Below are 21,786 nucleotides of genomic sequence, written 5' to 3' on the forward strand. Positions count from 1 at the left end.
ACCTTAACAGTATACTTGAGAATATTTTAATTTTTAATATTTTAAAATATTAATGTATTTAGATATATTTTAAAATTTTAATATTAGAAGAGTGTGTGATACTTTTTGATGTTAGATTTTGTCACAAATCATTTTTATATGTTTAAGGTTGAAATACACATTGAATCCTTGACAGGACTCTGCTGAAGTCAGTACTTTAAAAAGCTATTTTTATACCACACATACAATCAGAAATTCTTAGACCCATGAGTATTTCTTCTTTTCCTTATGATTTATCTGACATAATGTTTTAATCTGATAATTTTTCTGAATAAAAATTGTACACTTAGAAATGTGTTTTTAAAGTTGACTTAATTACTGAAAACGTAATATTGATTCACTTTTCATGTTCTGTGAAGTATGACTAAGCAGCTTTAACTTCTTTTTTTTTTTTGGGTGCTGGGGATCGAATCCAAGGCCTTGTGCGAGGCAAGCACTCTACCGACTGAGCTATCTCCCCAGCCCCAGCTTTAACTTCTTGAATCACATACCTCTAAGATCTGATGAAAATACTCATAGTTGGACATATGCAAGTTTGTACTTGGTTTTAGAAATTTAACAGACTATTGTAGAGATAGATAAAGTAATTTATAGGAATCACAGGGAATGCTTAAGAAAAATAGTGATATTTTAGAGTGTCAGTTTATGTTGTTTTGGCAGTTTCTGCTGTTCCTTCTTTCCTTCCTATTGTTCTGTCTCTCTTTTCTTTGCTTCTCTCTTCTGTGCTCCTTGATATTGCATTTCTGCCCTTAAGTTGTTTTTGAGATGGGGTCTTACAGTCTTGCTCAGACTGGTCTTGAATTCCTGGGCTCAAGTGATTCTCCTGCCTTAGCCTTCTGAGTAGCTGGAACTACATGTGTAGGCCATAAAGCCTGGCCAAGATTTTTAATTTAGTGGTACAGAAACATGTGATGAAAAGAAGTATTACTAGAAAGAGGTACAGATAGTGTGCAATTGGCAGTGCAGAGGAAGGATTATGTCTGGAGTGCTGAAGGTTTTATAGAAGAATTGGTCTTCTGAAGGGTGAAAAGAAGTCTGATAGGAAAAATAGGAAAGCAAGGAAGGTACACAGTATTAGAATTTCACAATGTGGAGTAGGGGAACTTATTTGGTGTGAATTAAAATGTTTGCTCAAATTATGTAGTGTAAAGCTACAAAGGTTAACATGGGCAAATAGTAATAAGACTCAAGAAGATGTTGAGTGGTATTCATAGCTGTTTTTCTTAAGTAGTCACTAATTTTACTAGTAGGAAGACTGAAAGAGATTCAAGTACTAGGAAAATAAATTATAAAAAGAACAGTTAAAAATCAGGATGAGTGTGTAAAGTTTTCAATGGCAATAACTCACACCGAGTCTAATATCTAGGTCTATCAAGGTGAACATTCAGCATATACAAAATCATAAAGTTTGTTTCCTGGTTAAAGATCCTCCAGTAAATTAACAAATAGTAGAAACTCATATTTCACTAGCAGATTTATGTTTGTACCTTGATATTGTAGTTATTTTTTAAAAAGCTGCAAGTATCTTATGTACTAATTTTAAGTCCTTTTACTGTTCTTTTCCCATCCTTGAAAATCTCCTTACCCTAAAGAGTTACTTCATCCCAGTTTTTGGGGGTATAGGGGATTGAACCCAGGGATCTTATCTACTGAGCCATATCACCAGTCCTTTTTATTTTTAATTTTAAGACAGGGTCTTGCTGATTTGCTTAAGGCCTCACTAAGTTGCTGAGACTGGCTTTGAACTTCTGATCCTTCTGCCTCAGTCACCAAGTTCCTGAGATTACAGGCATGTGCCACCATGGATGTGTTTAATTTTATGTTAAATAGTTTGTCTGAACTTTCAGATGCTGGTGAGTCTAATAAAAGAGAGAATACACCCACAGTGGGCGGTTTTGGAGTTGGAAAGGGTTTTGGAAACAGAGGTAAGTGTTTGCTTATACTATATTAAAAAATAAAAACTTGAGTTGATCTCAAAATTTTCAGTTTTTTGGTTTATATTTCCCTTTAATATACATAGAAAGTATGTGCCTTTCTCAAAAATTTATGAGGATCACAAGGAATTACTGTCACTTTCCTAGTTATAGTTTAAAATAGCAGTTAGTGCTGCTTTGGATGTTCATGTTGTTCCTTTCGCCATTCCCCTCTCCCCCCTTAAACAGCCTTGCTACTTGCTGCAACTTCTCTTCAGGTGGATTCACTTTACTCATGATTCCCAGTTCTTTAATATTCAACATCCTTTACCAAGGGATTCCTCTTAGACCTCCATAGGTGAATCTGAATACCCATTTTTAGTTGAACCAGGAACCAGTAGTTTGAAATTACATTTTTTCCTTAAGAATTTAAAAAAATTATAATTAAGGCAGAATTTATAATCAAGTCAAATAATGTGTAGGTGGAAAACTTTCCCAAGATTTTTGAAACTCAGCACTGACTCTTCTTAGGGAGAGGAAGAATAAGGAGGAAGCAGCAGTTGTAGAAGGCAATAGAATATAGTCTTTTCTGAAGCATCTTCAAACACTGCAAATATTTAGATGAATGAAAGAATTCAAATTAGATTTTGTGGGACTATATTCTTTCTCTAGAGTTTATATATTTTGAAATAATATATCTGTTCAAGGAAAAATCTTTTGTTATTCAATCATATAGCAAGGTTGTCTTTCTTAGACATAGGTGTTTATGAAATGACAAATTTGAAAGCGGACATTGATGAAAGATTTTTTTTTTGTTCTTGTTATTAAATGGTAAAGTAGAAGAAATTAACAGGATTTCCATGTTACTGAGAAGGGAAAATTTATGTATTGGATTATAATTTAGTTGTCCTGTGATAGATGAACAGATTGCAAATTCATTTGTAAAATTTTTAAATTTCTGGTATTTTGAATAGATAGTATACAGTTGTTATACTGACATACACCACTCTCTTGCCACATACATATAGAGGAGTTTAGGACATTTGATGAAATATAAAATTGACTGAAAAGAAAGTTGTTTTTGACCTTGAGAGAATGGAGCTGATAAACTGACATAAGGCTAAAATCTTACAGCTTGAATCAGAGTTCTCATTCAGTATCTCTGTGTGTAATTATTTATGGTTTATCTTATTTTAAGGGGGTGCCATAACAAGTCTCTGAAAAGTGATTTTTTTAACCATATAGGAATAGGAAATTGCTTTCAAAAGTTTGCAAGTTTATTTTATATTTTGTTTAGGTTTTTCAAATAACAAATTTGAAGAAGGTGATAGTTCTGGTTTCTGGAAAGGTAAGTTCCTTGTTTTTGTAGTTACTTTAAAAAATGTAATATTAAGAAGACATGCTAAAGGGAAATTAAATATTTTAATCTGAACAAGTATTTAATCTGAACAATTAAGTATTTTAATTTCTTTAAAGCCAGTTTTATGAAGCAGCTGTATCTGGGGCCCTTGCCAGAGATATTGGTTTGTAGATAAAGAATTCAGGCATCCTAATTTGGTCTTTTGCCACCTGCCTTAGTTAATCTAGGAGGTACAACTTTTGAATGCTGTACTACCTTTAGAAAAAATGATAGTAGAAAGAGCAATTCCAGCTGGGCATGGTGGTGAATGCCCTCTAATTCCAGCAGCTTGGGAGGCTGAGGCAGGAGGATCACAAGTTCAGAGCCAGCCTCAACAAAAGCAAGGCAGTGAGACCGTCTCTAAATAAAAAACAGGGCTGGGGATGTGGCTCAGCAATCCCCCATACCCCCCCCAATAGAAAGAGCAAATCCAAAATTATAATTCATCTCCATATATAAATACAGTTTGGTACCATTCACAATTTAAGTCTGTGAGAAAGAGTCTGTGAATCACTGCTGAAGTTAAAAGCATTTTTTCAAAGATACACGCTGGTTTGGGAAAATACTGTGACTAGAATAATATTATCAAGAGTATGGACTACCATATGAATATTGCTTTCCTAAAACTGAATATTTGGGTGAGACTTCGAAACTTATATTTAAAAAGCATCTCTGGTGATTATACCTCCTTTGATAACCTTTGTTGTAGAATCTTTATAGCATACACTTTGGAGCATCCTGCTACCTGCTAATTGAATGATAGTGGAATAAATTGCTTAATCTCTCTAATCCATAGTATTATAGTCTGTAAAATGGAGACCATCCATTTTATAGGTTGTTAGGCAGACTAAGTGAGAATTCATGTGAAAGCACAAAACTCAGTATCAGATACATTTGTGATCACCTGTATTTCTTCATTAAATGTTTGAGGCTTGGGTTAGGTTTATAGCTCAGTGGTAGAGTGCTTGTTGAACATGGATGAAGTCCTGAATTTGATCCTTGGCATCAAAGGGGGGAAAATGATGTTTGAGGCTTGATTTTATTAATCTCTTTGATTCACAAAGTTAAACTCAAGAACCAGACCTGATCACTTTAAAAACTCTTCTGAAATAAGGTTGGATTTTAATATATCACTTAAGATGATTTCCCCGAACTATTGCCAGTCTCATTCTCTCTCTCTTTGCTTGTTTTCTTTCCTATTCAAATGAAAGCACACAACATAGAACTAGTATTTATTTGAGGAAAAAAACATCACCATGTTTTTCTTTACTCTTTCTACTGTTTCTATTTTAACCTCCCTACTTTTAACCCATTGAATATTTACAACTATTTCCACTTCTGCAAAGACCTTCCAGTTGTCTTTCATTCCTTCCTAGAGATGGTGGGCCAAGGAACTCCCACAAATTCCACAGTTTCTCCCAGACTTGAGAGAGCTCACTTTCTCCAAAGTGGTCTGCTTTCTTCACTTTGGTTCACTTTCTTCTGTTTTTATTCTTAGTTATCCTAAATGAAAAAACAATAACATATGGTCCAGATTCTTTTGTTCTCAAAAGTAGTGACAAACTCAGGAGGAGATCAAGGTAGAAATTTTTACTTGCACAGAAGTAGTGTTTTGTGCCCCCCCAATACCCCGTTGTCTAGTTTTCCTGGGCTGGTGTAGTGTAGTGATAGGAGTTCAGGGTTTTTTTTTTTTTTTTTTTTTTTGACAGATTGGTCAAAGAATAATGTAAGACTTTTTTGTTCTTGTCAAATTCCAAATTAATCAGTAGAATTTTTTCTTTAAGGCAACAAATATTATCTATCATCATTATATCAGGGCCAGCCTTTCTTCTAAAATTCATTTCCTGTTAATCTCCCTTACATTAAATTTTGTCCAAGTAGTTGTCTTGTTAGGTGACTCTTCAGGAATGCTTGTCAGTTGTCTACCACAGCTCAAATAGGAGCCTGGGTCATTATTTTTGGTAAAATTAAAACATTAAGTAGACTGGTGCTTTTTACACAGGAATTTAGTTGATGGGCTTACAAGCTGTTTGGTTTCTTGATATCATTATTGTTAAAGTTCTTAGTTATTAAACATTAATTACATGTACAAAGATCTCTTTTTCTATTTTTTGGTCCCAGGGATTAAACCCAGTGGTGCTTAACCACTGAGCCACATCCCCAGCCCTTTTTAATATTTTATTTAGAGATAAAGTCTCACTGAGTTACTTAGGATCTAAATTGCTGAGGCCAGCTTTGAACTTTTGAATCGCTGGGATTATAGGTGTACATCACTGTGCCCTGCTACATAGATCTCTTGAAATCATCTCTAGTTCTCAAATGTGATTTTGGTTGAATCTTCAGGAAAGCTTAAAGTTATATTAGTAACATAGAACTTTTAAATTTTGAAAAATTATTCCTACTTTATAGTCACTCTACATTCTCTGAAGAAACTCTAGGAGTGGGACCTGGGCATTTTATTTATAACCAGTTCTCCTAGTAACTCCTAGGGATCCTCTTACTCTATTGTTAAAAAACAAAAAACCTTTTAATGTTGCTTGCTAATGTCATTAAAAACAGAAAAGCCAGGATATCCTTAAATTATTTAATTAGGACAGATGAGGAAAAACTGGCATATATATTTAAGAAAGCATCAATTTCTCCATTATGAAGAACAGTAAATGACAGAAAAATACGATATTATAAATAGTATTGTCATGTATTTCTAGTGGTCTGTGGTTCACATTAAGTAATCACTTGATTACTTAATAGTTTAGATAATGGTGGAACTATATTTAATCAAATTGACATTTATGAAATTCTTCCTTTTTGGCTTATTTTTCCTAAGATAACACTTGGGAAATAGTGGGTTTTCAATTATATACTTAATGTTTAATATTTAGAGACATTAGGTATCTTCCATTGTTAAAGTGTTTCAAGAATTAAAATGTAAGTTTCCATTGTTAAAATTATTTCAAGAATTAAAATGTTTTATGAAAAAAATTTTTAATATTTATCTGTGACAATGTAATTTAGGTGTTATGTTTTAAAAGTAATTATTTGGATGCTATTCACATGTTAAATTTTTATTCAAGAGTCTAACAATGATTGTGAAGATAATCAAACACGGAACAGAGGGTTTTCCAAGAGAGGTGGTAAGGATTATGTTTTGGAACAATTTTTACTTGAAACAAGGATACTAAACTGACAAAACTGATTTTAGAGGAGATGAAAAAAGAGAGAAAAATTCTGGTGGTGAAAACCTTTAAGAAAAATACCTTGATGCACATGTTTTCAGCTTCTAATACTTAAGTGAATATTCAGTAGGTGCCCCTTTTTCCACTTTCTAATATCACTGGCTTCCCCCCCCCCCCCGAGATCTCAATAATGTGTTATAAATTACACAATTTTTTGCCAAAAATAGGGGATGTGTTTGTCTTTGAGTAGAGTCCCTGGAAATTTGGGGGAGGGAAGAAATTGTAGATTAATCTTTGTTTAAATATAGCATTATTTCCTCTTACTCCACTACCTTTAATGAATTTGAGGTGAAAGGGTATAACAATTATTATACTTAGTTTTCAATTATATATGGAGATATGTTGAAACGGGAACAACAAAACCTACAAAAGCCATTGTGAACTTAGTATAAAATCGCTACAGGTGTGTTGATCCCTGATTAAAGGGCCTTCTGTTTGGGACAACATGGTAGTCAGATGCATCAGTGTTTTGCTGCAACTTGGGAACATTCTTTTGTCCATTACATGATTAGCTGGCTGAATGGTGCCCTTCCTTAGTGAAGCTAATACTGGATTTAAGAATGAGGGAAGACCGTTTTCTGAATTGAAACTTAGGATAAGGAGTTGTGGTGAAGCAGAAGTTTAAGAAAAAACACAGACCTATCTTTTCGAACTGTTTTTTTTTTTTTTTTAAAGCAGTTTTTGACACATTAAAAATATGCCTATGTTTTAAAATTTTTGTTTTTTCCAGGAAAATAGTGAATATCTTCCCATTACATTCATTTTAACTAAATTAGTATAGTTCATATTTGAGGCAGTCAAAAACCATTTGTAGCTGTGTGTTCTTGATTCTGACTTACAGACCAGTGTTGGGTGATTAGCAGGGACATAGTCATTTTACAGAGTAGTTGATTCCAATTCACTGTAGACATGCCTTCAGAGGGTATTAAGTTTAGCATATAGTGGTCACTTGGTAAATGCATATTTATATTGAAGTATGGCATGACAAAGGTTCAAATATTAAAAGCACATAAGGCAGTATTTTTTTTTAATAAACCAAACACACCTGATGTTCACCAGCATATAGGTCAGGGAATAGAAATCACTAGCACATCAAAAGCTTGTTTTCACTCACAATGCCTGCCCTGAAGGTTTACCTCTATTATGACTTCATAGCAGTGTAGATTAATTTTGTCTGTTTTTATACTTAATATAAAGAGAATCATACAGTACATACTTTTAAAGTATCTGGCTTCCACTTAAGGTATTTGTGAGGTTTACTGATATTTTTGGTTATAATTTTAGGTCATTATCATAGCTGAATAGTATTCTTTCCTTCAACTGTTCTAATGATGACTATTTGGATGACTTCTAGTTTTGTGCTATTACAAAAGTATTGCTAGTGTTTTGATGACTTTTGGAACATACTCAGAAATAGAATTGGTAGTTTCCAGGCTGTGTATATTTTTAGGTTTGATAACTATTGTCAAATGTTTTCAGTATTTATACTGAAATACTGCCACATCCTCAGCAATGCACTTGACATTTTTTCTTTCATCTTAGCCATTCTGCTGTGTATCCCATTATGATTTTAATTTGCAATTTTTGATGTACTACTGAAATATTGAGTGCTGCAATTGGCCATTTGGTCAGCATCATTTGTGAAGTGCCTGTCTCATACCTATTTTTTTTTATTGGGCATCTTTATTTTTACCTTTTAATTTGTAAATGATTTAAAACTTACAGCAGAGTTTCAAGAATAGTACATATATTCCTGTATGGCATTTATGTTGTAGGTCTTTTGGTGAATAGAAGTTATTCATGTTAATCAAAAACAGTTTACTATCTTTATGTTTAGTGCCTGCTTTTTTTTTTTTTTTTTTTGGTACTGGGGATTGAACCCAGGGGTGCTTAACCACTGAGCCACATTCCCAGCCCTTTTTAAAATTTTTTGAGACAGGGTCTCACCAAGTTGCTTAAGGCCTCACTTAGTTGCTGAGCCTGGCTTTGAGCTTGAAATCCTCTTGACTCAGGTTCCCGAGCCACTGGGAATTTATTTTTATATAAAAATCAAGGTGTGTTTTTTCTGTATGGGTCGATATCCATTTGACTTAATGTCACTTATTGAAAAGACTTTTTCTTCCAATTACAGGATGGTATTGCTTTTGTCCTTAACTAGTCACAGAAATACATGTATCTGATTTTTTAAAATTTTTTTTTAGTTGTCAGTGGATCTTTTTATTTTATTTATTTATATGTGGTGCTGAGTATTGAACCCAGAGTCTCACACATGCTGGGCAAGTGCCGATCCACCGAGCCATAACTTCAGCTCTATGATTCTGTTTTTAAACTTGGCTCTATTCAAGTGATCACTTCCTCTAATTTTGCACCATTGATACATAATGTAATTACAATAGTTTCATAATAGGTCCTGATACTTGGTAGTGTAAGTCTTCCAAGTTTGTTGCTTTTTATGATTGCTTGGGTTATTCTTAGTCATTTGTATTTTTGTGTGATTTTTGTAATCAGCTTATTCATTTTTAGAAAAAAAATCTTGGTCTGGACTACTGTAACAAAATATTTTAAACCTGGTAACTTGTAAATAACATTTATTTCTCATAGTTTTGGAGGCTGAGAAGTCTTAAGATCAAGGCACCAGCAGATTTAGTGTCTGGTGAGGACTCATTTCATGTGTTCGTAGATCATACCTTCTTTCTGCATCTTTGCATGGTGAAAGGGGCACAACAACTCTTTGAGGCTTCTTTTATATGAACATTAATCCTATTCATGAGGGCTGAGCCTCATGACCTAATGACTTCTCTATAGGCCCCTACCTTATGTCTCATCACCTTGGGAGTTAGGATTTGAACATGAATTTTGGAGGGACACAGTCATTCAAACCTTAGTAAAAACTTAATGGGATTTTTGTTGGGATTGCATTGAATCCATAGATTAAATTGGGGAAAATTTGCTTCTTTGCTATAGTCTGTCTTCCAGTTCATGAATTTCCCCACTTTAGGCCTTTAATGTTTTCTAACCATTAGCCATTTTTCAGTTTTCTCTCGAGTCCTCAATACATATTACTATACTTGAGTTTTTGATACTTTGTGATAAATATTTTTATTGAATTAACACTTTATATAACATAAAATTCACCATTTTGAAGTGTGTAACTCAGTGGTTTTAAATATATTAATTCTGTTGTGCAACTATCATCACTATTTCAAGAACATTTTCTTCTTCCCCAAAAGAAATCTTACACCTGTTAGCACTCAGTCCCATCTGCCCCTCTGCCCATATTTCATAGTCTACTTTCTGTGGATTTATTGATTCTGTGCATTTCATATAAAGGAAATAATTTAATATGTAGTTTGTGTGTCTGACTTCTTTCACTTAGCATAATGTTAGCTTAAAGTTTTCAAGATTTATCCATTGTGAAGCATATGATAGTACTTCATTCTTTTTTATGATTTAGTAATATTCCATGTGTGAATATATCACATTTTGTTTGTTCTTCCTTGAAGGACATTTGGGTTTCTTCCATTTTGGGCTACCATGACTAATATTGCTATAAAATTTGTGTACAAGTTTTTATGTGAACACATGGTGTTTTAGGGTAGCTCTTGTGTTTAACTTAAAATTTTTTTTAGTTGTAGATGAACACAATACCTTTATTTAATTTATTTCTGTGTGGTGCAGAACCCCAGTGTTTTACACATGCTAGGCAAGCACTCCTCCACTGAGCCACAATCCCCCAGCCCCTTATGTTTACGTTTATAATGAAAAAAATCATTTGTTTCAGCAATTCAAATTGTTTTCCATAGCAGTTGCATCATTTTACATTCCCACCCTCAATGTAGGTGGGTTCCAATTTCTCCACATCTTCACCAATACTGATTGTTGTGGTTATGATTTACATTTTATGGTGACTTATGTTGAGCAGTTTTTCAGTGTGCTTATTGGTCATTTATATATCTTTGGAGAAATACCTGTTTATGTTTAGATCCTTTGCCCATTTTAACAATTGGATGATTTTTTTTTGTTATTCTGAAATTTATGTACTTATTCTCAATATGAGTGTTAGCAGATAAATGATTTGCAAATATTTTCTCCCCTTCTGGATTGTCTTCATCATCTTATTGTGTCTTTTGAAGCACAGAAGTTGACATTACAGTCTAATTTATCTTTTTTCCTTTTGTTGTTTGTGCTTTGAGGTGTCACCAAAAACTGTTGCCCAATCCGAAGTGTTACAGATTTTTTTACCTATGTTTCTTTGCAGAATTTTGTAGTTTTAACTCTTACATTTGATCCATTTTGAGTTAATTTTCATTTACAGTGTGAAGTGGGCACTCCAAGGTAATATTTTGCCTGTGGATATCCAGTTGTCCCAGCATCATTTTTGCTGTATTTATTTATTTTGGTAAGGGGACTGAACCCAGCGGTGCACAACCAATTGAACCACATCCCCAGCCTTTTCATATTTTATTTAGAGATGGAGACCTGCTGAGTTGGTGAAGGCCTCACTAAGTTGCTGAGGCTGGGCTCAAACTTATGATCCTCCTGCCTCCCAAGCCACTGGGATTACAGGTGTGCACCACTGTGCCCAGCATATGTCACTGTTTTGTATGGCTGTGTCCCGGAGTTAGTCTCTTTGGGTTTATCTTCCTTTGAGTTGAGCTTCTTGGATATGTAGATTGATAATTAGTTTTGTAAAAAAATTTAGCTGTGTTTCTATGAAACCATAATAGGATTTTGCCATTTTAATTATTTTAAAGTGTATAATTTGTGACATTAAGTACATCCAAGTGTTGTGTAACTATCACCACTCTCATCACCCAAACAGAAACCCTCTACACCCAGTAGGCAGTTAACTCACCATACCCAATCTCTGGTAACATCTATTCTACATTCTCTATAAAGTTTTCTTGTTCTGGATATTTCATACAAGTGGAAATTATACATTATTTTTCCTGTTTTTTCTAGATTATTTCTTTAGTATCATGTTTTCAGTGTTCACTCAGGTTGTCACATGTATCAGAACTACATTTCTTTTTATGATGCATTAATATTCCATTTTATGTCTTTACTATATTTCATTTATCCATCTGTTGGTGGACACTTGGGTTGTTTCCTATATTGGTCATTGTGAATAATGTTACTATGAACATTCATCTGCAGTTATCTATTTGAATCCCTGTTTCTAAATCTTTTGATTATATAACTTAGAAGTGGAATTGCCAAGAGATGGGACCAGGGTAAGTTAAAATGCTACAATTTTTTTTTTAAATGTTCCCTGGATTGTTGCAAACCTTTGATTCATTATCAGAGTTTGGAAAAAATTCTGATGGTTTTTTTTTTTAATCATCTTTTCTTGCCATTTTAGAGTAGCAAAATTTGGAGTTGCTTTTGCTCATTGATGTTAGTGGTGGTGCTTATCGCTTAAATTTTTTCATTCTATTTGTTTGATAGTATATAAAAACAATTTAATTTTATATACCACAGGTTTATGTATTGACCTCTTTAAACAAATTTGTGATAAATACTTTTCTTAAAAAAAGATGTTCATGTTCCTTTTAATCAGTCATATGTTTCTGAAGATTGTTACCAAACTTCTTCAGAAATTTTAAGAGATTGTCATTGGTCCCTTATAAAATGCAGAATACACCTCCAGAAGGATTCCTCTTACTTTAAAAAATATCTTAATGACTTACGGGGGTTTAATGCCTTAATGGAACGTCCACCTAGCATGAAAGGAAGCTCTGGGTTTGATCTGCAGCACTACTGTCCTCACAATTGGTGTTAGCTCATGAAAAAATGACATTAAAAGTGGTTGATTTTAAAATATTTTAATGATGCAGAATGGTAAAGAATATTTGATTACACACTTATATGTTACTACCTAGATTTAGCAAATATTTTGTAATATTTATTTCGAAGCCATTAAAAAGTAGAATTGTTAGATGGCCTAAAGGATGGTTTAACTTTACATTTTATATTGTTCCCCTCCCAGAGATAATGTATTTTGACATATGGCATATATACTTCTTGTCTGTATTTTTTTTATACTTTTATTTATTTATATGTGGTGCTGAGGATCAAAGTCAGTCCCTCACGTATGCTAGGTGAGTGCTCTACCACTGAACCACAACCCCAGCCCTTCGTCTGTATTTTTATAGGTTGAATATATGCCGATCTTTTATGACATTTTTATTCAATAATTTTTAGATTTTTATGTTGAAAGTGTGACTTTAGTTCATTTATTTTAAATTTTGTTTCTTATTCTTCCTTTCAACCTGTTTATTTCAACAAGATAATTTTTAAGATTATAGTAGTATACAGGGAGTTTCTGCCTTCCCTTAAAACAAGGTTGTGCAGAACTGATTGTAACACCCATGTCGTTTTCATCTCTAGTTATTAGTCTTGTTATATAACTCAGAACAGGCTTCAACTCTGAAGAAAGAGCATATTTCTTTAAATGTCTGAGTTTCTACTCTGGTGGTATTAAGATGTAGATATGAAAGATGCTGAGGCATTAAATAGTCATGGGCTAAGACAAGGAAGATAGTTTTAAAAAGGACTCATTTTGTATTTACAGAAAAGAGTAGTGATTAAAATGAAAAACAATGGATGGGTTGGACAAATTAAACAGATAAATATTTAAATCAAAAGATTTGAGCAAATTTTTTTAACTTGGAAATGGAAAACATGAAAGCACTTAACAAATATGGAAGATAGAATAAGAATTATCTGTTCATTCTGAATGGTTTTCATTTTATTATATTTTAAATTTATATATGTACATATTATACTTTTATGAAAGTAAATTATACCTTAAAAAAATAAACTCCAGAATATAAACTATTTTTTTTGAAATGAGATAAACCCTGGTAAGGTTTCTTAAAAGATAATGGCACAAATAAGTAATTTAGAATGTAAAAGTAACTGTTGATATATACTGTTGACAGATTGAAGAGTGTAAGTTTTGAGTGATAGATGCAGAACTGTGAATCTACTTTTAATTATTTCATTTTTAAACAGGCTTGTAAAACATGTAATCTATCAATAAGTAGCATGTGTAGGACTTATACTTGTATTGATCATCCTCGTTAGGTATAAATAGTTGCAAATACATAAACTAAACATTTTCACTTTCTCTATTTCCTGCCTAGTTGACACTTTGGTTTGGAATTGATCTGGTTTTGCCTTAAGTGGAATTAAAGTTTACTTGAATTGTTCACTGTCTATTGGGTTTCAGTTTAATTAAAATTGACCCGTTTAATGTGAATCGAGATTTTATACGTGCTTACTTGTCTGTACTTTGATTAAGGTATTTGGTGTCTATTGGGAGTAAATACAAGCCTAGGATTAATTTAATCCTTCTGTAGATTGTAGAAGTCCAGTTAATGGTGCAGTTGTGACAACGTTCAGTGTTTTTTGACACTTTTCTATTACTCATATTTAGTTCTTCAAAGCAAGCAGTGGATTTTTCTCATCATAGCCATATCTACTTATATTAGTAAAATCTTAACATTTATTGATCAATTCTGGCTTTTCTTTTTAGGAACTGTCCATTAATGCCTTAAAAAGTATTTATTTAAAGCCATTGAATATGCAAAACAAATTTGGTCATCATGTCCCCAAGATTTCTTTGTTATTGTTGTTTTGTGTTGTTCTTGTGTGTGTGTTTTAATATTATAGGCTATCAAGATGGAAATGATTCGGAAGCTTCAGGGCCATCCAGAAGAGGTGGAAGAGGTAGTTTCCGAGGTTGCCGTGGAGGATTTGGTTTAGGAAGACCAAGTTAGTAGTGGATTGCAAATGGTGTGCTTCATGTGTTAAGAAGGAAATGATTTTTTAAAAAATCACATAAAGTTGTTAGGAGGAGTAAATGAAAATATTTTAGCACAGTGTCTGATACAAATTAATCACCCATGTTACATAACATTATTACTTTTAGATACAATTGCATATTGATTAAATTGGAATATATGAATTTTTTTCAGAAGTTTTACGTGACTCAGTTTTTAGTATTGCATTTTGTTAAGTTTTTTTAGAGCCTTGGTAATATGGCTTACCTTATCAATAGGTGGCCTTCTGTATGACTTTACACTTCAGCATACCTTCTTTTATTAATGTGGCTTTCTACCTTAAAATTCCTCCAGCCATCACTCCTTAGAGCTAAGGTGCTGTCTTCATAAATCACTGTTGGGGTACATGTGTCTCTTAGTAGAGGATGACAGATTAGTGGTTTTGGAAGCTAAAAACATCACAATTTGTAATTAAGATTTACTAAATGTGAAGCATTTATTAAAGCATTAGTAAATTGTCCCCCTACCTTTTTTTTTTTTTTTTTTTTTTTTTAAGTGAATGATTCTGTGCAGGGCTGTTAAGATTAGATTTGGCAAGAGTGGGAGTAGAGATGCTGTGCTGGTGAATAAGCAGTGAAATGATGCAGTGTGAAGTGCTACCTTGGCAGGAGACTTATCTTTTGTTTATATTGTGGGATAGTATTGACCCTAAGTTTTTTTATAAAATAGTTTAAGTAAAATGTTTTCAAGAAAGGAATTTGTAATTGAAAGATATAATTTGTAGAGAAATCCTTTGTGCAATACTTCGAAAAATACTCATTATGATTCTTGTTAAACTATATGAGCCCACATATTTTAACTTCCGATACAATGACTTGGCCTTTTTTTCTCTTTACTGAATGATTAAAAACTTCTTAAAAGTAATATAATTACATTTTCTCCAAATCAAGGTAATGAATATGACCAAGATGAGGGGACACAGCGTGCTGGTAGCCTTTTTGGTTCTAGAAGACCAGCATTAAGTGGTGCAGGTGAGAAATAAAACGTGTTACTCAATACTAGTCCTTTATGCCTTTAGCACTATGATTAGTAAATGTAATATATATATTTATACTAGATTGGTTCATGATTTTCTCTGTGTTTAGATCTTTAGGCAAAAATACATGGATCATTTTGCCTCCTCTGTAAAATACATGCACTGTGAATTATTGCTTTTGTTACCTACCAGTTAATTTGAAGTGTGAATTATATTTTGAAGTTTAGCTTTGTTTCAAAGAAACAAGTTTTTAAGTTAGGGGAAAACAGTTTGTGTGGTTTGAAGAAAAAAAAATGAAAAAAAAAGTCGTGATGAAATGTCAAATAAAGGTTAAGGTTTAAATAAAATCTAGAAAAAAAGAGGGTTAAGGGGTGAGGAATCCTGAGTAATTACTGTATATTGAACAGAAGTAGCAATACGTTGTATGTGCTTGGAGTGGGAGTTATATTTTCTTTAAATATTCTTCAAAACAATGCCTTACAGGTAATGGTGACACTTACCAAAGCAGAAGTGGCAGTGGAAGTGGTCGAGGTAGGTTCTTATTTGGTTTGCCTGACAGAGCTTAAAATTATTGTAATCTAAATTTAAGTTTTGGTTTATGTTCACCATTAATACTTTTGTACACTGTGAGGAACATAAATTTATATAGCCTGTAGTGGAGAGTTCTTAATACTCTCTAGGATATTTTCTTTCTGATTAAGCAATTTCCATTATAGGAATTATATATTATGGATACGTTTATAAATATATGTACAAGGACATTCATTGAGTTTTTGTTTATACTAAGTAAAAACTGAAAATCACCAAAAATTCATTAATAAGTAACTGTTTAAGATGTGGTACTGTGCAGCTATTAAATATTGAGATATATTTATATGTATAAATCATTATTAAAGTGTGATTTTCTTATGGAATAAATATTTTATTTGGTGTAAGGGATAGAGTTAGTTCAGTATATATGATTTCTTATGTTGAAGATTTTTTCCAGAGTGTAAATATGTAAATGTGAACATGCTTTCCAGATTAGTAATCAATAAAACTTGTTTGATGTATTGAAAGATTATCAGTAATCATTATTAGTCTGAGGGCAGAGTGACTCCTCTACCAGCCTCTTGGATTCCTCATTGTAGGAAAAGGTTGTTACAGACTAGTTAAACCAAATCTTCCACAGACAGAGCTCATATGTTTAAAAAAAAAAGTGTTATATCTGATTAGCCTTGAATCTAATGCATCAGTACCTAAAGTGGCACAGTAGATGAGTAGTTAACTAAAAGTCAGGAGGGTCACTTACAGAAAAGAGTTAATAAACCTGACTATTCTTTAAAATTCATCAGTAATGTGAAACAATCCAGGTTACAAGGTATTATCCTTGGCAAATATTGGTTAATTAGGGTTCTCCAGAGAGACAGAACCAATAAGAGATGGATGGATGGATAAGAGGGGGATTTGTTCATATAACTATGAAGACTGAGAAGTGGCTATCTTCTTTTTTTGGTGGTGCTGGGGATTGAACCCAGGGCTTTGTGCATGCAAGTCAAGTACTCTACCAACTGAACTACATCCCCAGCCCAGAAGTGGCTATCTTCAAGCTAATAGTTTGACTCAGTCCAAGTCACAGGGCCCCAGAACCAGGAAAGCCAGTGTTCTAACAATCTGAGACCCCAAACCTGAGAATTGGGGTGGGGGACTTCTGGTGGAAATCTTGGAACCGAAAGACTGGAGAACCTAGACTTCTGATGACTAGGGGTAGAAAAAGGGTGGCCAGCTTTAGAAGAGAGAGAATTAACCTTTCCTTTGCCTTTTTGTTCTGTCTGGGCCCTCTGCAGATTGGATAGTGCCTGATCACTTTGAATGGAGAATCTTTCTGCCTGGTCACTGACTGAGATGCCAGTCTATTCTAGAAACGCTGTCATAGACATATCCAGAAACAGTGCAATGTAGAATAGTCTCATCTGCATAAAATAAGCATCTTTTTTTAAAATATTTTTTTAGTTGTTGATGGAACTTTGATTTATTTGTATGTGGTGTTGAGAATTGAACCCAGTTCCCCCACACATGCTAGACAAGAGTTCTACCATTGAGTTAAAACCCCAGTCCCTAAAATCATTATTTTGAATATTAAGGAAACATAAAATGTACAAGATTCTACTTATTTTTTTTTAACAGTGCTGGTGATCAAACCCAGAATTTGGTGCATTCTAAGCGAGTGCTTTATTACTGAACCCCAATTTTTATTTCTCTTGTCTCTAGAGTTATTTGTGAGAAAGGACTTTAAAGATACCGGTCCATTTTTAGAATGTGTCCTCTTTGAGGACAAGCAGTAAAAGTAAAGATGCACATACCTTTATATCTTGACCAGTTATCACTATTAATTTCTTTAATAGGTGGTTATAAAGGTTTAAATGAAGAAGTAATAACAGGCTCTGGAAAGAGTAAGTGTTACTTTAGATAAAGTATTTAATTTTATAATGTGATTTATCTCCTAGTTTGTAAAGAATTTGTCTCTTTTTTATTTGATCCCTTTAAGATTCTTGGAAGTCAGAAGCTGAAGGAGGAGAAAGTGGAGACATTCAAGGTATATTGATATTTGTGTGATCTATACAAATTTAAAATGTTTAAAAGTAGAATTAAATTTTAAAAATTGAAACAGTGGAACCTTTAGTGATGAACAGTATGAAGTTCTACAGTTTTTTTTTTTTTCTTGTGGTGCTGGGGATTGAACCTAGGACCTTGTGCATGTGAGGCACACACTCTACCATCTGAGCTATATCCCCAGTCCCTCTACAGTACTTTGAACTTGATTTTTGTCTGTTTCATTTGTTTTCTTCTAGTCTGTAATAATATAAGTTGCATTTTTTATTTGAATTTCAAGGCCCAAAAGTGACCTACATACCTCCTCCTCCTCCAGAAGATGAGGATTCCATCTTTGCACATTATCAGACAGGCATAAACTTTGACAAATATGATACTATTCTTGTAGAAGTGTCTGGACATGATGCACCACCAGCAATTCTGGTCAGTGTATTGTTTCTGTATTGCTGTGTAGCAAACTTTGGTTTAGAATTGTGTGGTATATTATTTTAAGTTGATAACAACACAAAAATTCACTTTTAGTTTGTCTTTGGAAATTTGGAACCATGTCTGCCATCATCAGTAGAATTAATTGCTATGTCAAAAAAAGAGTACTAGATTTCATTCCCACTTTTCATAGCAGAATGGGAACTTTATTTAAATTTGTTAAAAAGGATACTTTTTCTAGAGATTCAATATATTTGCATCCTAAGTATGTGAGAAAAGTACATCTTAGAGGAATGGATTTTTTAAGGAAAGTTGGGAACACCTCTATGCCCTGTTAATTGTAATAATGAACCCTTGTTACTGATCAGTTTTTCGTATCTTGCAGGTGTTAAGGGGGCCAGAAAAAGTTTTTAGAATAACTGTTTTGGATACTGCTTCTAATGCTATAATGTCATAATAAATAGGCCTTGGATATTTACTTTTGAATGGGAACATATTAACGTTAGTGAAGTGAAATTAATAAAAACTGAAAACTGATTCAAATGGAATATGTTTATGAATGATGTGTATGATATGGAATTTAATCTTTGCTTTTTTTTTCTTCTTAGACTTTTGAAGAAGCTAATCTTTGTCAGACACTGAATAACAACATTGCTAAAGCTGGTTATACTAAACTTACTCCTGTGCAAAAATATAGTATTCCTATTATACTAGCAGGACGAGATTTGATGGCTTGTGCTCAGACAGGGTCTGGGAAGACTGTAAGTCATTATCCCAAATGTATTTTGCCCTTTATCCAAACTTTATTTTTTTTTGGAACTTTGATTCTTCCTAAGTAGCTTGAATCTCTTTTGTTCATAGAAGTTTTGTAGATAATTTTAGTGAAACATCATAAATATTCCTGTTTTCACTTCTGATTGCTGTTTTTTTGGGTTTTGTGTACTTCTGAAAAGGAGTTCTGAACTATTTTTAAGGTAGTGTTGCATTTCATGGGTGCTTAATCTGTTCTCAAGTCTGTTTACTTCTTTCTGGTACATACTAGTATCTAAAACAAAATGATTGAAGATCAGGGCACCAGAGGTATAAAGCACTGAGAAAAGCAGAAACTAATTTCTGTAATATCCAATACAATCTTGGCATCAAAAGATAAAGAATGAGAAACAACTATACACATTGTATTTGGTCCATAGTATGAATGACCTCAGGTTATGTTACCTCTAAAAGAAATATGATGAGACTAGTTGGTTTTAGGATGACTCTAGAAGGTTTATTTGTTAAATTGGGTTTCATGGAGATGAGGCTATTATTTCCAGGATTGTAGAGTCGTGGTTCGTCCCATTTTAGTCTTAATCAGTCTCCACAATAGAATGGAAAAGGAATATAGGTGCATAGCAATTGATGAGTGACTTAAGCATGGCTTTGGAGGTAGATTTTACTTTTATTTGCTTAAATGAGAAACTCTAGCACAAAATTTCTCTTGTCCAGTGTAACTTTAGTAGGGTAATGTATGTAGTGACACAGATGATGATTTTCAGATTTTTGCTTCACCTATAGATCATTTCTGATAACTTTTTACTTCTCCCAAAGTAATAATAACTCTTAGAATAACTGTTGAATGCACGGAATTGGCATCAAATTATATCTACATTCCCTTTTATAAGTAAATTAATGTTGTTTATCTGCATACATGAGTATGCTTATTTTCTTGGAAGATTGACAAATTTTGATGGAAAGCTTAATTTTATTGAATATTTTATGTTGTGTAATGTAAGCCTGAAGACCTAAATGTTAACTGGTTGACATTGTTTTCATTTCTCATCCTAAATTTACCAGCAAGATGGAAGAAGAATCTTAAAGGCTATAAAGGCATGACGAATAGCTTTCTATAGGGACAAAAGTGATGCACTGTAAGTTTATAAATTAGGCAATTTAACTTTTAGGCAGCTTTTCTCTTGCCCATTTTGGCTCATATGATGCGTGATGGAATAACTGCCAGTCGTTTTAAAGAACTGCAGGAACCAGAGTGTATTATTGTAGCACCAACTCGAGAATTGATCAACCAGATTTATTTGGAAGCCAGAAAATTTTCTTTTGGGTAAGTGCAATCTGACATGTCATTCACAAAATAATTTTTCTTAGATTTTTTTTCTCCATCTTAGGAGAAATTCAGTAATAGTGTACTCATGTAATTTTTAGTATCACTTGTTAAAAGTATATTTTTTATAATTCTATTATAAAATTTTTTACTTTATTTTTTAAAAGAAACATGCCTATTTAAAATTAGATAATAGATGCAGAAAACACAAAAATAGTGAAAATATTGGTCTATTTTGGTAGCTTTTAATGCATATTTAAAAATATACTTGGTGTTCAGAATAGTTACTCTTTATAACTTTGCAATGTAGAAAACTACTTTCACATAATTAGACCTAATTTTAATGATTTTAAAATTTTCATGCGAACACTTCAATTATTTTCATGCGAACACTTCAATTATTTTGAAGCATTTAGTTTCTTTTAAGTTTGAGGCTGTTGTAAGTAAAATCATGATAAACTTGCTACAAAAAGCTTTTTCATTTTAATTAAAAAAAATTTTAATGAGACGAAGTCTTGCTATGTTTTCTATGGACTTGTGCCTTAACCTCCCAAGTAGTTGGTGCTGTGGTTGTGTGTTAGCATGCCCAGCTAGTTTTTCTGTTTTAAGCATCTCTGTGAAATAGATTTACATCTATATATATATTTTTTTTTTTGCGGTACTGGGGATTGAACCCAGGACTTTGTGCTTGCAAGGCAAGCACTCTACCAACTGAGCTATATCCCCAGCCCAATTTACATCTATTTTAATACTTTAGAGCGTGAACTTACTTTAAAACTTGCACTAATGTACACTTCTAAGCAGTGTATGAGAGTCCAATTTCAGTATACCCTTTGCCAATATTTTTATTGTATTTATTGCTGCCTAACAAGTTACTTTTAAAAAATATAATTTTTTTTTTTTTTGCGGTGCTGGGGATTAAACCCAGGGCATTGTGCTTGCAAGGCAAGCACTGTACCTACTGAGCTACCTTCCCAACCCTTAAAAAATATAATTCTTAAAACAATAAACATTTACTGTGTCACATCTTCTTAGGGGCTGAAGGATTGGGAAATAGCTTAACTGGCTGCTTCAAATTTAGAGTCAATTTTGAGGTTGCAGGCAAGATGTCAGTCAGGAATTCAGAGACTTGACCCTCTCCGTAGGCTACTTCATTTTCTTTAGGAAATGGCAGCTGGCCTCTCGTAGGTTGAGTGATTAAAGAGAGAACAAGGAGGAGGCTGCATTGGTTTCAGGGAACAGTCTCAAGGAACCTCACACTTG

At 33.1% G+C, this 21,786-nt stretch overlaps 1 protein-coding gene across 3 annotated transcripts in view; it reads left to right on the top strand.

The window, feature by feature from the left end:
- The window catches only part of Ddx4 (DEAD-box helicase 4), a 53,135-nt gene that overhangs the window by 12,910 nt on the left and 18,439 nt on the right, over positions 1 to 21,786 (top strand). The window contains exons 4-14 of one of the 3 annotated variants that reach the window (XM_047556111.1): positions 1,887 to 1,964; positions 3,250 to 3,300; positions 6,426 to 6,485; positions 14,265 to 14,366; positions 15,325 to 15,405; positions 15,894 to 15,941; positions 17,795 to 17,842; positions 17,938 to 17,985; positions 18,283 to 18,425; positions 19,037 to 19,189; positions 20,369 to 20,523. In XM_047556111.1, coding sequence (XP_047412067.1) covers positions 1,887 to 1,964; positions 3,250 to 3,300; positions 6,426 to 6,485; positions 14,265 to 14,366; positions 15,325 to 15,405; positions 15,894 to 15,941; positions 17,795 to 17,842; positions 17,938 to 17,985; positions 18,283 to 18,425; positions 19,037 to 19,189; positions 20,369 to 20,523 — 967 coding nt within the window. The remainder of the gene's footprint in view (positions 1 to 1,886; positions 1,965 to 3,249; positions 3,301 to 6,425; positions 6,486 to 14,264; positions 14,367 to 15,324; positions 15,406 to 15,893; positions 15,942 to 17,794; positions 17,843 to 17,937; positions 17,986 to 18,282; positions 18,426 to 19,036; positions 19,190 to 20,368; positions 20,524 to 21,786) is intronic. The other 2 variants (XM_047556113.1, XM_047556112.1) reach the window with 2 other exon arrangements.

Source organism: Sciurus carolinensis, chromosome 6 (assembly GCF_902686445.1).
Source record: "Sciurus carolinensis chromosome 6, mSciCar1.2, whole genome shotgun sequence".
Classification (NCBI taxonomy): Eukaryota; Metazoa; Chordata; class Mammalia; order Rodentia; family Sciuridae; genus Sciurus; species Sciurus carolinensis.